The 16,426-nt window shown below is 41.8% G+C and overlaps 1 protein-coding gene across 16 annotated transcripts in view; it reads left to right on the forward strand.

Annotated features, from left to right (window-relative positions):
* Nucleotides 1–1,138: 1,138 nt before the first annotated feature.
* Nucleotides 1,139–16,426, forward strand: part of LOC109955754 (muscleblind-like protein 2a) — a 51,861-nt gene continuing 36,573 nt past the window's right edge. For 5 of the 16 annotated variants that reach the window (XR_002274317.1, XR_002274316.1, XR_002274319.1 and 2 more), the window contains exons 1-2: nucleotides 1,142–1,581; nucleotides 10,203–11,061. Coding sequence is in view for 5 of the 16 variants with exons in the window: in XM_020592188.1 (XP_020447844.1) it covers nucleotides 10,888–11,061 (174 nt within the window). In the remaining 11 variants the exon portion in view is untranslated. Of the gene's footprint in view, nucleotides 1,582–3,360; nucleotides 4,710–10,202; nucleotides 11,062–16,426 lie in introns of all 16 variants that reach the window. The other 11 variants (XM_020592191.1, XM_020592193.1, XR_002274313.1 and 8 more) reach the window with 10 other exon arrangements.

Raw genomic sequence — 16,426 nt, forward strand, 5'->3', positions numbered from 1 at the left:
CACTGTGATGTACATGATGAAGTTGCACCAGGCCGCAGTAAAACATAATGAGGAGAAGCAGTGGGAGACTCGCCAACCTAAGTATTTCAGGAAACAGCAGATATCTTCACCAGTCTGACCCTTGGTTAATTCTCTATCTTTGAATTTCGACATGATAAAATATCAAATAGAGCCTGAAAAGCTCAGTGCTTCTAACAACTGCTGTGTTTGGTGAAATATTCAGTTAACATCAGACCATTGTAGACTGATAACGTCTTTATCCCTGACACTGTTAAGGGCTTATGTCCTAGCAAACGGGTGCCTTGGTTCCCAGTAGCATTCCACTCAAGCAGGCCTTGGCCCTGACAGAGCAATCTGTGATGGCTATATTCATTGTTCATGTGCTCAATAGGCAGCATGGGGCGTGGGCAGCAGTCAGTGGGGCTAAATTTGTGCCTCTCTGCTCATTCCGGGGATATTTGTGACTTGCTCCTTGTTGACTCGTTGCACTCCTTGCTGACAACGGGTCTCTGTGTGTTACAGGCTGCTAAATCCAGCCAGCTGTATGCAATTAGACTACAAAATGCTGGGGATGTGCACACTCCACTGCAAAGCATCAAGTGGTGACAATGTGCTGATCTAGAGTCTATAATTATCTAAAAAAAAATGAATTAATTGTTTTAGAATTCTTTTAACAGGTTTGAAATTGTAATAACAACAAATAAGTCAAATCATCACCATGCAAGCTATAACAAGATGCTTAGAAAAATTAAGACATACTTTAGACTGATTTACACTGAGTCACAAATTATTTCTCAAATAAATGAAATCATTCTTGCATGAATACCAATAGATTAAAAGATATAATAAAAGATACATCAGTTTTCAATGTTTATCCAAAAATCGTGGCTTAGACGTACTTATTGTACAAGAGTCAAATAGAGGGATTAGCTTTCGTGAAATGTCTTTAATGTCTTCATCTTGCCCATGGCAGACTACTTTGACAGACAGAGAGACAGACAGACGAATAGGTGCTGGTTCATAAATCAGTGGCCACATCTTTCCCACAGCGAGATTCACTGTTGTTTCTAGGTAACAAGAACCCTCCTCCCTTTAACTCGGTCCCCCTGGACTGTACCACATTTACTCTAGGGTGGGTTTTGTGTTGCTTATCGAATGGAAGTAGATTTCCGTGTTAAAAGTGAGCAACATATACTATCGCGTTATAATTGTATAATATTTCTCTCTTAGTTAATGCTTATAATAGCCCAAATAGTTGACAATAGGTACGGCATTAATATTTACACTTTAGTAATAACCCCCTAGCGAAGCTTATTCAACATTTCCTCGAACTGTCAAAATCGGTTGTTGCCTTAAAAATACTTAGCGAGCTAGCTAGCCTCTAGCGAGTGGAGTCGTACTTCAGCTCTTCACTATATTTCAAAAGCGAAACGTTTGTTGCAGAATATAAATACTGAATAAGTTGAAGACCATCTTCCCGTATTGTTTCGAAGCGTGCGTACCTTCGCAAGCGAACTTTCGCTCTCGAGAAGCGCTTGGTGGCGACTGAAGTGCAGCTGGATGTGACAGGTTCGTCATCAGGTAAGATGCAGGTAGTTAGCTTAGCAGCGAGCACTCTGTGACTCGGGCATTTCTCTGCACATTTGTTACAGCGTAATGGTGAATGTATTGGCTCTTCGGACAGTAGAGGCGGCTAAAATGTTCCTTATAGTGCTCTTCCAGTATCATAAACATTATTCGCAGATGGGTGTTGTGTTGTGCTAGCTTAGTATCCTAATCACTGCCCAGTAAGCTGCACGGTTCAGTGTGAAGGTTTGTGGGACATGCTGTTTGCTATTAGTGAATTAGCTAAAAACCTGAAGCAATTTGTTGGGGAAATGTTTAATACAATAATTGCTTATTTATTATAAATTCCACAAATGCTAGACAGTCCTCATTACTAACCAGTTATCAGACACTCTGATTATGTGCCTCAGCCCGATTATAATGTTATAAAATGTTTATCATTTATTTATTTTTACAATAATTGCTCATTTATTATTAATTCCACAAATGCTAGACAGTCCTCATTACTAACCAGTTATCAGACACTCTGATTATGTGCCTCAGCCCGATTATAATGTTATAAAATGTTTATCATTTATTTATTTTTAGTGGAATTGTGATAAAAATGGTTTGGAGTTTTTAACACATGTAATTACTGCATGTTATTATTACTTCAAATGCAAACGTAAAAACACTAAAACGTAATATCAGATTAATATAGTAATTTCTATGGCATATATTGTATTATTCACACTATCATACTGTAGTTACAATAATATGCTTTGTATGATAAGAAGTATGCAAAATTAGCTATATAGGGTCAAATTAAAATAATATTATTGTGCAGATAATAGAAAGTAGGAATTGTAATGGAGTGGGTTGAGTATTTCTTGGTTGAGTTTGATCCTTTTTTATCTTTACTTTTGAACACAAAAGCCTTGCAGTTGCTCCAAAACACTGGTTGACCACTTGCCTACGCGCCCATCAGGCACTTGTTTATGCTCCGTCATGATGTGGAGTGGACACAGTGTGTGACAGACTTACCAGAATGGCTTTCACGCAGAAGGAAGCACAACTCTCTGCTGGCTGATATTTGATTACAGCTAATAATAGAAAAGGGCAGCTGCCGTTTCATTGATCTGTCATCAGTGCCCTATTTCTGAGTCCAGTTCTTTTGTATATTGTGCTAAACTATCCAATAATACTAACACAGAATACAAACAAAATTTTGTGCTTGGTGAGCATTTTCAAACATCAATCCTCATTTGTTATAATTAGCCATTGTTTCAGACTACTCCTTTTGTGTTTGAACAAAGCTGCTTTGGGCCAGAGAATCCTAAATCTGGTTGTGTGTGTGTGTGTGTGTGTGTGTGTGTAGCCAAGCTGTTTGGGTCAAACAGGAGAGCACTAATAAGAGATGAGGGGATACCGTGATGGAAGGAAGTAGCTCAGCTTGTTTGTCTTCCAGGCTTTTGTTTGTTTTCCTGTCCGACAAATCTATTTAGGAGGCCATCTGAGGTCTGCTGGTGAAAATTAGCTATAAGCAGAGCTTGTAATACAGTTATTGACAATTACTCACTAATGTGCTTATTGAGAAGTTGGTTACAGCCAAATGAGGGATTGATGTACTTCACCCATCAGCAGTGACGGAGCTGGCTGAGCTGTACAAGGGGTATTGTTTTGGATGCAGTATATGTATTGTAGGCTGGATAGATGTTGTATGGGAGTGCTCCTGCATCTTGATTCTCTTGCATCTGTGTGAATGTTCATGTGCCATGTAATGGCAGAATGCTGATCTGCATTATTTCCCTGCAGGTACCCAGATGCCTAAGGTGACGTCAGTATTCAGTGTCAGTTGATGAGGTTGGCAGTTTTGCATACAAGAGAGATTAATCCCCCCAACCCCCACCTCCCCAAAAACATTTGACAAAACCATTGCTTGTGGAGCATCAGATTATATATATAGCTATAAAGGCATAAGTAGGTTTGTTTATGATGGAACTGTAAAGCATGTTTAGCCTCACTGGTGTCAACGAAACACCCAGGCTGCTGCGTCATTCGCAGCCTTTGTATGAGACAGAGGCAGGGGGAGAGTGAGACAGACACAAGGAGAGACAGACGGTACAGCTGTTCTATTGAATCTCAATTGTCAATAGAGATCAAGGGGTTTTTTCCCCCAAAGAAATTCTGATGCAATAACACTAATGTTCACTACTGTGTAATTTTCCAGTCCAGCAAACTAAGGAATTAGATTGAAATAGAGGTTCAACAATAGCTTCAGAAATAGGGGAAACATACAGGTGAGGGATAAGGAGACAAGGGATGTGTAAGAGAAGGGGGGAGAGGTGGTGGTGTAGGTGAGTTTAGAGGATGGATGCTGATGGGTTGTAGATGAGAGACAGCAGGAGGTGCAATGCTCTTGTTTCCTGGGGGATGGTGTTAAATGTAGTTAGAGAACATAGACAAGGACAGTGCTGATCTTTATTATGCGACTGCAACAACTCTTCTGTTACTGGTTATGTGCAGACTTGAACTTCCTTTCTATTGGAAAACAATTAAGGTGGTGCTGATCTGAATGTAAGTATAGTCAAGGTCACCAGGAGATGCATGGACAAAAAAATAAATAATGTGATAGGTAGTTTAATGGGGCATGAAATTGGGGAAATACCTTTTAAGATCAGCATTCAGAGGTTGGTATTGTAAGCATAGTTTTCACCCCATAGTCTGCTCTGTTCCAGTAAAGAGCTGTGTTTCATAGTAGCTGTTCTATTGGCTGGAGCTGTTAAGGGGCAGAGCCATAGGCTGGTGGGCAGGAAGGGGCTGGCTTTGAGGTGGTGGTAGTGGTGGTGTGGGTGACGTGTTTCTGCCAGATAGTTGGACTAGACACTCTTCTGCTTCCTGCCTGCCTCGCTTGCTTGCTCTGTTGCTGAGAGAGAGAGAGAGAGACATCGAGAGAAAATCCCTGTCTAGGCATGGACCTCCGGCTGCAGCACTCGGCAGCTCGTGAGAAATGACAACATTTCACATGGTCATTAACTCCAGTTGCTGAGGCTGAAGGGAGCGCTGTACTGGAGCTCAGTGTCGCAGAAGCACTGGGTGCCTCCTACATTTGGGACAGCAGACAGAGAGGCACACACCAGAACTTCAGGACCCAGTCAAACAAGGTGGGATAGAACTGTCATATTGGCTGGTGCTTTTTGTGTATGTGTTTTTTTGTTTTTTTTATTACGGGTTTTTTCAGGAGTTTTGCTGCAGTGTGCTGCATACTAGTCTGGGTGTGAAGGGAAGAATGTTTTATCTGTGCAAGGGACAGAATGTGTGGCGGAGGGAAAAATACAGACAGTGGGATAAACAGACTGGAGCACTGGCAGCTTGCAGCCATGCACTAACTGTCCTTATTGCAGTTTCTGACATTGTAATGGACTTTGTCTTTCAACTCCTAAGGGAGAGGCTTTATCACAGCAGTTTACTTGCTTCATCCTCAGAGTTTGTTTTTTTTTTTTTTTGCCACATGGGGAACATATTTTTCACTCTCTAGAGCAAAACATGTTATGTTTGTCTTTCAACTCCTAAGGGAGAGGCTTTATCACAGCAGTTTACTTGCTTCATCCTCAGAGTTTGTTTTTTTTTTTTTGCCACATGGGGAACATATTTTTCACTCTCTAGAGAAAAACCTGTTATGTGGCATCTGCCCTGTTGCTTTGTCTGGTTCCCACAGAGATTTTCCTTGCAATTCTTGGTGGGCAAATTTTCCATATAACATGTTCTAGCTACAGGCAAAGGGTCAAGTTTTTGACGCAAATAGCTGATGACCTGAATAAGCTGGAACTTCACAGTTATAATAAGGCCCACATCATAATTAACCTTCCGAGTTAGATGGGGCATGGGTGATGTGTCCCTAGCTTTCCACTGTCTATGTGGATTTAGCTTTATGCTTGACACTGGGTCTGGCACGGTCAAGCAATGGACATCACTGCCTGCATGGAAAAGGCCAGGGTGGTGTCATACATCTGGCTGTGGATCAAGGGGAAGTGGGTGTTTTCTAAAATGGAACATCAGTTCAGCCCTTCCTGTTAAGAAAAGAAAGGGACAAGTCTCAAACAAGCACCAAATACTTCACTGCAAGACCCTGACAACCAGAAACCCCCTTTCTCCAAAATTAACTCTCATGTAAATTGTACCTCGAGATGGTATTAAAAGGATTTAGTGATTGGTAGCTTTTCAAACATCTTCTGCTTGAAAGAGGGAGTTTGATTGACTGGGACACGGTGGTGAGTTTGCTGAATCATTCAGCTCTTGTGTTTTCAGGTGCTACAATTTCAAGACTTAAGATTTCTATTCATTTGATGTGTCATACTTAATATTCTGTTGTATATACTAATCAGGCATCTTCTAGCTTTGATTTTAGAATATACAGTATAAATTATTAGTGGAACTTGTCGCAACAGTTGCAGTCTGGCAGAGACCTTCAACAATTTTCACTTTGGACAGTAAGCTTGGCTATCATGTTTACTTGAACACTATTCACCTCTGGCTGCCAGCTGTACTGTAATTAGCTGATGACTTGTCTGAGTCCTGTGGCTAAATATGGAGTAGAGTACTTACACAGTCCCATATCATTAGCAGAGTTGTTCAGGTCACCGTGATTTAGCTAAGGCTATTATGATATAGGGCACACCTATCTGCTGACTCTGTCAAATGCTTTTGCTTTGCCTCTGAATAGTAGCTTAGTTCTAGTATAGTCTCTGCTGAGCTCACTCACCTGTGCTTATTTTCTAAGCATCATACAGCATCATCCATAGTATTAAAAATGAATAGGCTGCAGGGTCTAGCCCTGCTCTGATCCTCTCTGGAAGATGCAGGGGAACATTTTGCCTGCAAACAAGCTGATGATATCTAACTGAAAGCCACAAGTTTGTTAGGGATGGAGGGACATTTTGATGAAACATGCACTCTGCAAGGCTCACTCGTTTTCCATTATTCACTGGAAACGGAACATTTTCTGACAGTATTTTCCCTGTACAGTGAGGCCTTCTCTTCACAGCCTTGAAAAACATTGACCATTTGTTCCTCTTGGCCATGCAAATCACCATCCAACTGCAGTTTGCCAGCATAAAATGGTAATAAATGTAAATGCAGCCACTCAGGTACCCTGCTCATGGGCTTGTCTGTAACAGTCATTTGTATTTCTACTTTATTTTGCTGTCAGTGCCACAGTAAACGTCACAAGGCTTATAACTCATAGAAACCAGGTGGCTTATCATCTCTGCTAAACAAATATAAGCAGCTAAGATAAAGTGCACTGCACAGCCAGAGTGCACAGATACCAGACTAATGGTTTACATATGTGGTATTTAGAGGTCAAGCCAATGACTTTCACTTGAGATGCCCTAGTCCCGCTAACTCTCATTCAATTAAGCAGACTGACCACGATAAGACCTTAGCTGGCCTTAGTAAGTGTCCATAATCCATAAAGTCTAGCAGTGTCATGCTTTTCTTCATTTCTCTGTCCTACTCTATCAGGTCACCCTCTATGTCTGCACAGAAGGGACAAAGCCTTCTAGCTGGACCTCAGCAATTAAACATGAATGGGATTTAACAGTATACACTGATGTGCAAGATTCGGCTGTTAAGGGCTGAGTCAAAATGTATTCTTGTATTGCTGAAAACATAAAGGTTGGTATTATCAGGATTAAAGATTTAGTTGCCCAAGTGAACAGCCACATGCTCCACAAGGCATCTAGTTTCAAAATTATGGTACCCGTTTCATTACAGTACCTTGAAACACAATATATTCCTATGTTGTCAGAGCCAGATTATTAGACTAGCCCTTCACTCGGGCTCTAATGCTAATCTAATGCTAATCTTCACTATTTCTATTCGTGGAAGGACTCAAAGCTGCAGAAACAGAGCCTAGTTCAGCCGTGAGGGTGTATGGTGTTCCTACCTACCTGCCAACGTCCTGTCTTTCAGTCCCTTCATATCAGTAGCATTGTCCTCGGAGAGTGACTGCTAAGCTTAGTGCAAATTAAGCCAGGCTGCATGTAGGTGTAATGCACTAGAAGAGGTACAGTATGCTGTCCAAGGACACGTCAAGCCAGACGAAACCAAAATTGCATGCACTGCCTCTAAACTCAATTATAGTTTTCCAAAGCAGTCATTACTGCAAAGCAATTTTCTTCTACTGAGTGTTTGAGTTCATCATGCTCTTAAGATGGGATGTTGTTATTGTACATGAGAGAGGTAATAGTTTTCCCCCCAGGACTGCAGTTTGCTTTCCAGCAGGGGTTGTGGTGTGTTTCAAAAATGTAAGAGAGCTCGGCTGTCCCTGCTAAAGAGAGGCTAACATTAACCGATGTGCTTCAGTTGTGCCATTTTACCAACAGATATCCATGTCATTAAAACTAGTTTGCTGAAGCACAGCAAACAAAAGCAAATTATAAATTGTTTAGTTGTCCCTTAAGCATTTGGTTTATAAATGAATGATGTCACAATGGCCTGCTGCTTTTGGGGGAAACACCATTTTGTGTTTATACTGTGATGATTAATTGAAATGATGCATTGATGACCAAAATTGTTATTGATTGGAGCTTAGTTTTGAAGCTGATTTTGTGGATGGCAGCACACAAAATACTGAAAAAATATTGGCTTGGGCAGCAGTTATGTTCCATGTGCACATTGCACTAATATACTGTGGTCTATGGAAACAAACATACAGCCATGTTCATGCATGTATTTTATCGTACACCCACATGAGGGTCCTTTTGTTTTTCGGGCCTTATCATTTGTTTTGAATATCTTTCATGAGAAACACAGTTAGGATGTTGCCTGCTGAGTCCCCTGTGGGCTTTCCAGTTGACCCCTACCAACCCTTATCCGCACTATCGGGCTACTCGATGTTATGAACGCTTTCAGTGCTCTAAACCTCCGCTTTCTCCACAAAAATAAAAATGACTGATGGCTGTTTCCTGGTCATTCTACAGAGAAATCGCAATCGTTATCCTTCACACATTCTGACAAAGTAGGTTAGCTTGAGTACAGACTTCTTATGGCTTCTAAAAATAAGGAGGGATTAATTGTTAAAGGTCAGATCTGACATGATTCTTACCTGACTGTCCCCTCTGCAGCAACTGGCTCTCTCCTTGGGGAGATGGTGTGAAATTAAACCCTGCCTTGGAGAGTGGAGCCTTGGCGTCAGTATGATCGGCGAGGAAGCTTCTCATCTCATTTCACATGATCAGCACTAAAGTGGGACAATATGATTAGCTAGACAATGGTTTGTATTCATAGGCTTGGAACAGTATAGAGCTGGTGGGCGACTTCAAGGGGAGGCGTCTTTCTGCCACTAGGCGTCTATGGAAAGTGAACCTGTCAACAAAAGAGAACAGGCGCAGTCTGTAAGATTTTGGCCATTTATCCTTTATCCTGAAGCCATTTTTGAGTTTCTCTCATCTTAGATTTCAAACAAAACTACAAACAGAATCCAGAAATCTTCAGGTTCAGCTAACAGAACAAAATGAAAAATGATGTCTACCTCTACAGGACAGCTGGCCAAAAATACTGTGACAAAACCAGAATGACAATGCACCTGTATGACAGCTAAGTGTTTCAGCATGTAAAGGGAATTTGTAAAGGGATTTCTTCTTCTCTTAGCACAGTAGCATAGATAGCTTGAGCACAAGTCTCAGCTTGCCTTTACTAACACCAAGTGGAACTTGTCATGTGCCTTTAGAGATTATTGAAGATACTGTTTTCATTGTATTTTAAATTTTCTTGGTGTTTGCTCCTTGTCCGTTTTCTATAGATATGTTTATATGCTAAAACTGTATAAATCTTGACTCTTATAACCAGAGCTGTTACAACACTTCTCTTTCTCCTCCCTCAGTCTGGCGTTCTCAACCCCCTTTCCCACCCCCAGTTAGCAGAAAAACATTTCCAGATGTGCCATGAAAAGAGCTCCCTGTGCAGTAGCTTTACAGTTGGTTTTGTAGCCTCAGGCTAAGACACAGATACACACATTCCACCTGTGAATGTAAATTGTCAGGCTGCTGTCAATGAGCTGATATCCAATTTGAATGGTGGGAGACCAGTGAATATTGCAGGACACTGGGCAGTGTCATAATCGTGTCTGGCACTGGCATATGCATCTGTCTCGGTCTCTCTCTGGCTGCTGGACGGATGCCCAGAATAGTGCTGTGCTGCGCGTTTTTTTATTGGCTGCACCATCCTGCTGTGCATGGCTCTACAGGGCGGGTTGGACTCTGGGGCTGTTTTCTATCTCTGCTCTGACTTAGTGCTCTTGTCCACTGTCTCATAACACAGAGGCTTTTGCCATTCACTGCTTTGTGTGCGATATGTTGGCAATCCATTGGGCATGTAGTAACCCCATCCTGTGGTCCACAGCAGTGAATGGGAGGCTTAAACTCAAGTGGATTCTGATTAACCTCACAACTGCCTTTTCTTTGGCTTATCAGCACATACTATTTAGAGTTAACACTCCTCTGAGGCATACACAAACACTGTTAATGCCTGTTGAAGCCTGTTATATACATAAATATTTGGCCATCATATTTAGTGAGCCTTTTTCTCCCAGTGAAAATAACCTCATTGTGTTTGTTTCTTGTCTCTTTTCTCTCTCCTTCTCTCTTCCAATTCAGATCATTGACAGACAGTGCCTTGCGAGAGAGCATACCTACTTGAAGATTCCTTGGCATTTCTGGAGAGGTTCACATTTTTCCATCTGGAGTTGTGATCGGATATAGCTCAGCCACCCCTAAGCCCTTGGTTTGTCTTTACCTGTGCACAGTGTGAAGAAACATCTGGCCAATGTGTCAGAGCTCAGAGAGAGTAGCTCCTGAAGACTTTTAAATAATAGAAAGCAACTTTTTGTTGTCTTAAAGTGTGCCATTGCACCTCAAAATAGCACCAATTCTGCTCCTCAAAATCTACCCTTTCACAGATATCATCACTCACACAGAAGACATTTTGAGGACGTCGGCACAACCAGCAGAGCTTGTCTCTGAGCATGTCCCCTCTGCCTTGTCAGAGGTCTGCACCTGAGACTTACTGATTGATGAACAATTAGCTGTTTAATCGACAAACTCTACAATAGCAGTGCAGTCTCATGCTCCGGTCACAGAGACTTTGCCACTCTATTACCTCCACTTTCCTGTCTGCAAGGACAAACCTCATCCACTGACCTGAAGCAGATCATTTATAGCTACTTGTTCCATCAGTTTTAGTTGTTGTGTGTTTTGTTTTTATAGTGGAATACTCTGAAGCACCTCCTGCTTAAACCAAGTGGCTCCACTCCACTCCAGCTCCACAGCTAGCGCTACTGACATGGCTCTAAACATTGCCTCGATACGAGACACAAAATGGCTGACCCTGGAAGTGTGCCGGCAGTTTCAGAGAGGGACTTGTTCACGCAGCGATGAGGAATGCAAATTTGCCCACCCACCCAAAAGCTGCCAGGTGGAGAACGGGAGGGTGATCGCCTGTTTTGACTCGTTAAAGGTAAGGGCTTTTATAAAGTCGGATAATGGCTGTGTTGTGTTAATTTGCTTTCTGCCATACAGCTACCACTACAGAAATCATCAGTCTTTCTACTTGTTAGGTTTTGTTCTTTACACAGCCTCATGGACCTGTCATATGATGTTAAGTATATATGAATAATTGGGTTATATCTCTACAGTGTAACACCTGACATAAAGTGTTGCAGCTTTATTGGTGGGTGTAAATTATCTGCTGAAATTACAAACCCCAATTCCAATGAAGTTGGGACACTGTGTAAAACATAAATAAACACAGAATACAATGACTTACAAATCCTTTTTGACCCATATTTAATTGAATACACCAAAGAGACAAGATATTTAATGTTCAAACTAATAAACCTTGCAAATATTCACTCATTTTGAATTTGATCCCTGCAACACATTCCAAAAGAGCTGGGGCAGGGGCAACAAAGACTGGGAAAATTGAGGAATGCTCAAAAAACACCTGTTTGAAACATTCCACAAGTGAACAAGTGTATTGGAAACAGGTGAGTGTCATGATTGCGTATAAAAGGAGCATCCCAAAAGGCTCAGTCATTCACAAGCAAGGATGGGGCGCTGTTCACCACTTTGTGAACGGTGTGAGCAAATAGTCTTAACAGTTTAAAACAACGTTTCTCAACGTACAGTTGCAAGGAGTTTAGGTATTTCATCATCTGCAGTCCATAATATCATGAAAAGATTCAGAGAATCCAGAGAAATCTCTGCACGTAAGCAGCAAGGCCACTGTGTTTTACCACTGTGTTACATCACCTTTCCTTTTAACAACACTTAAGCGTTTGGGAACTGAGGACACTAATTGTTGAAGCTTTGTAGGTGGAATTGTTTCCCATTCTTGCTTGATGTACAACTTCAGTTGCTCAACAGTCCGGGGTCTGCGTTGTCGTATTTTGCACTTCATAATGCTCCACACATTTTCAATGGGAGACAGGTCTGGACTGCATTGTATTCTGTTTTTATTTACACTTTACACAATGTCCCAACATCAATGGAATTGGTTTTTGTACCATACATGTCAGGCCTACATACTGTGCTGCAGTTAGCAGACCAGTCTGCCCCATGAAGGTATGTTGTCATGTTCACTGTCACCACAGGTGTGTGTGTGTTTGGATTTGTATACAGTAGTCTCTTCTGATGCCTAATATCTGATTGTCTTAAGTCATTCTAGGCATGTCAGCTGTCACACCTAAACAGTCAAAGCATTTTATGTTTCTTCAGTATGTGGTCATTTATGTCAACTTCAGATGAGTATATTAATTTTTAATGGACAGAGCTGTTATTGCCTACAGTTGGTTGATATGAGGCCTTAAAGTCAATTTGAAGTTTTTGTGCCTTTAATAAAGGCTTGTAGTTTATCTGTTGAACCCTCCTTACTCTGACATTTGTTGTTGTTACACTTGTTATGTTCACTACACTTACTTTTAAACATTTGCTTCTTTGGAGCAGTATCTTAAATTAGCTTAACACCAGAGACTTCAGAAGTCTCCCAAATTATAACGAGGTCACTTCCAGCCCCCATATGCTGCACATAAATTGACTGCATCTAAGAGTAATCTATTATTTTCAAGTTGTGTGTGTGTCTGTCTATTTGCAGGGTGGGGGTGGGGGTAGGTGTGACACTGATAAATAGGCAAAGAAACTAGAGCAGGACACTGGAACAGTGAGGAGTCTTGTCTTCTTTAAAGTATACACTGCAGCTGCATTTCACATGTACACCAGTGCAGTGTGGGTAGAGTGTATTTGATGTTTTTTGTGTGTTTTTGACAGTTTGTATATGAGGTCAGTGCATGAAAAACAGACTAGATTAATACCCTGTTAATATCAAGCATTAAAAGTGATGTTTTCCAGGGGGCATCCTTCCTGAAACAAATGGCAAGCTTTCCTGAGTGTGTGAAAGCCCTCTTCTACAAGTGTCATGGTCAGATATTTATTTGATGCTATGAAAACAAGCTGCATTTAGCTTAGCTCATGGCAAGGCAAGTATTGCTTTCAGTCAGCAATTGACTGTTTAGCTTAGCTCATGGCAAGGCTTGCTGAAGTATTGCTTTCAGTCAGCAATTGACTAACATTCCTTCTCAGCAGCCAGATTTTGTGAGATGATACAGTATGCTGTTATAGTTTAATTTTGACTCCAATAAGGATTGATTTGTTGTTGCACCATGCAAGGGAAGGCCTGATATGGATCCTCTGCAGATGACACAATTTTTCTGGTCCTTGGAATCTCCACCCAGTCAACCCTTACTGGGGAAGCTAAACAAGCACTCATACTTGTACCACCTTTCATTTAGACTAATCTTAGTGACATTTCCTCTACTCTACAAATAGTGGTGCTGAGGCCAGTCCACTGGCAGTTCATGCATCATCTGTACAGGATGAAAAAATAAGCCTGTGTAAGCAGTGTGAATCCAGTTCTCTTCTCAAAGGCTGCTGTACTACCTAGAAGATCTTGAGGCTACTCATGCTTGTAACCCCTTCTTTTCAGAGACCATGACTTGTACCTCTTACTATGAGGAATATTCTCACTATTTCTCTCAAAAGCCTCCTGTCATCATTGATGTAATCATCAAAACAATGTTTTCAGGATTCTAGGCTGGGGGCTGTAGGTTTGTTCCTGTAGGTCTGTTTGAGACTCCATCTGTCTCCTCAAGGGAAACTTGACCATAGAGGCTGAAAAGGGTCATCTTCCGTGTTTGACACAAGGAGTTCTGGCTCTGTTAAGCATTTGAAAAAGAGGCAATTGCTAGACTCTTGGGCATCAACATGGCAACTTCATGGCATCACATCATCCGTCTCATCTCTTCAGCTGGTGCTCGGTGCTTGATTTAATTTATGTACTTATCACAAACAGAATGTCAGACTCGGTGTGTAACACTGCCGATAAGCGAGGGTGAACTCAATTATAGAGCCAGACGAGTGAAAGTAAAACACTGTCTCTTTAATAAGAGCACTGACAACCAAACACATGGATAACATGAAGCAGGATTCAGAACACTCTCAGGTCGATAATACAGTCCAGGGTCAGATCCAGCAAACTTACAGACAAGGTTTCCACAAAAGCACGGTCAAAAGAAGGAAGTCCAAGGTCGATACACAGAAAACACTATCTGAAATCAGGAGGGCTAGGCAATACTCGGTGGTCACAAGGTAATCCAGGGTCAGAGCTAGAATCACAGGTATAGGAAAAATCCTGGAAAGTCTGAACAGGAGATAGAACAATCTGGCTGCTTCTTGGTGTGGGGAAGCTGCCTATATGCTGTTGTAACAGGTGTGAGTAATGTGAAGCAGGTGAAACAAGTGTGGGTGATGAGATAAAGTTCTCAGGAGTCAGCGTGACCTGGGGACAGGAAGTAGTGTCAAAATAAAAGCATGAGACCGAAAGCAGGCGGGACGGAATCATGACACAGAAGGCCTTTGACCCAAGCCCTGCTTACTATAGGTTGCTCGTATTATTATTCAGTTCTGGGTAAGCCCATCAGCTAAAAGCCTAATGCAGCTAAAGTGTCAAATGCACAGACAGATCTGTGTCTAACTGCCACCTCCCACCCCACCCCCTTCACAATACAACCCAGTGACAGAATGAGAATACAGGATTCTCTGTACTTTTAACTCTAAGTCGCCCCCTCATTCACAAAGACTTTCCTCGTGACAGCTAAGGGAATGAATGCTTTATTATGCACTAGGAAATGTGTTTCGCTCCACGGCAGGCTGATTTCCACCCCATTACGCTCGTATCATCTTCCAGGGTCTTCTCATCTGATAGGGTTATCATGCCAGGGTTGTGTGCTGCCAGGTGTGACTTGGCCAGTGATCAGAAGGGTCCTTTATATAAACATGTGAAAGGTATGGCTCAGGAGATGAGTAGAGTAGGAGGTGTAAGTCGGTTGTTGCACTTGTCAGAAAGCAGTAGGCAAGCATGCCAACTCAGTGGAGAGTTTGACTGCTCTAGTTGTTGTTTTCAGACTGAGCTGGTAAAAACATCATCTGTGGTGGACAATAGCACCTTGTTGAACTCCCAAATAGCAGAATCTCAAACTTTACTGTGCAGAGCCATGTAATCACCTGCTTCATTTTTTAGCCTTTAATTCACTGAGTGTTTGGGCTGCACAACATTAAAATTCTTTTAGAAGAGATTATGTAAATTACAGGTGTTTGATTCTTGGCAATCCTTTTCTGCAATGCAGCTTTTAAAATGTGTTATTAATTTTACATACAATGCAGTTGGATAACTCAGACAGGCTGCAGTCATTGCTAGTGGCAAGAAGTAGAGATGAGATAAGTGCCCTATGTATTTTTGGGTGTAAATTACTGCATACTTCAGTTATTGCTCCTGTTTGCACATGCAACCCTTGTGAGGCTTTTCAGATTGCTGATAATTCAGTTCTCCAGCAGGCACACACATTAATGCAATAAGGATATGTGTACACTTGAACAAGATCTTTTCATGTGGAGCAGAAGAATGACCCAGGAAGATAACAGTGACCGAAATACATGGTTTTGCATTTTCTGTGAGTAGGATTTCCATGGAATGAATGACAATGAGCAGTCAGTCCTGCTTGGTTTCCTCCTGCTTTCTCCATTATAAAGCTTGCCGTGTCCTGACTCCACCACACTGCTCTCAGCATTTCTGTAGTGTAATGTCTAGGGGACTATTTTTGTCTTCCTGCTATACTCTGTAGGCTTTAGAAATAGTCTCTCTATGCTACATTCATCATCTCTAAACAGCACAAGCTACTTCATCTCTGTCCACCTAAAGCTGTCTTCACATTTGGTTGGTGGACATGAGATGGCTTAGTTGGAATCATCCATTTCCATGAAGACATGACTTCAGTATTTGACAGTGGTGACCTCAGCAACAGGAGTAATAGTGAGAACAGTTTTTTCACTCAGACACGTTGCATTTCCAGTGTGGTTGTGGAGCCTGACACAGTTCAGCTCTTCTCTTTAAATTCAGAATAGTCCAAATCAGTAGTTGATGGTATGTTTATTTTCCAATACATCAGAGGTTTGTCTCAGCCTTATCTTTTGAATGAGGGAAGATTATATGTAAACCAAACAGCTACCAGTGTTATGTGCCGTTCGCACCTGTCAGTGAGCGAACGAGAAAGAGGCGGACCCAGGTAGCCGACTTCGATGCAAGCAGTGATTTATTATGTACAGTGATGATGAGAATAAAAATGCACAGAGGGAAATAGTGCGTAGTCCTGTCGATGAGTAGTAACCAGGTGTTGACCAACAGCAGGAGGCGAGGAGATGGAGAGCTGGGCCGAGCTGCGTAGGCTGGGTCACTCCTGGGCTGGTCGGTGGTGATGGTGGTTACTGAAGGT

Source organism: Monopterus albus, unplaced genomic scaffold (genome assembly GCF_001952655.1).
Source record: "Monopterus albus unplaced genomic scaffold, M_albus_1.0 scaffold16.1, whole genome shotgun sequence".
NCBI classification, from domain to species: domain Eukaryota; kingdom Metazoa; phylum Chordata; class Actinopteri; order Synbranchiformes; family Synbranchidae; genus Monopterus; species Monopterus albus.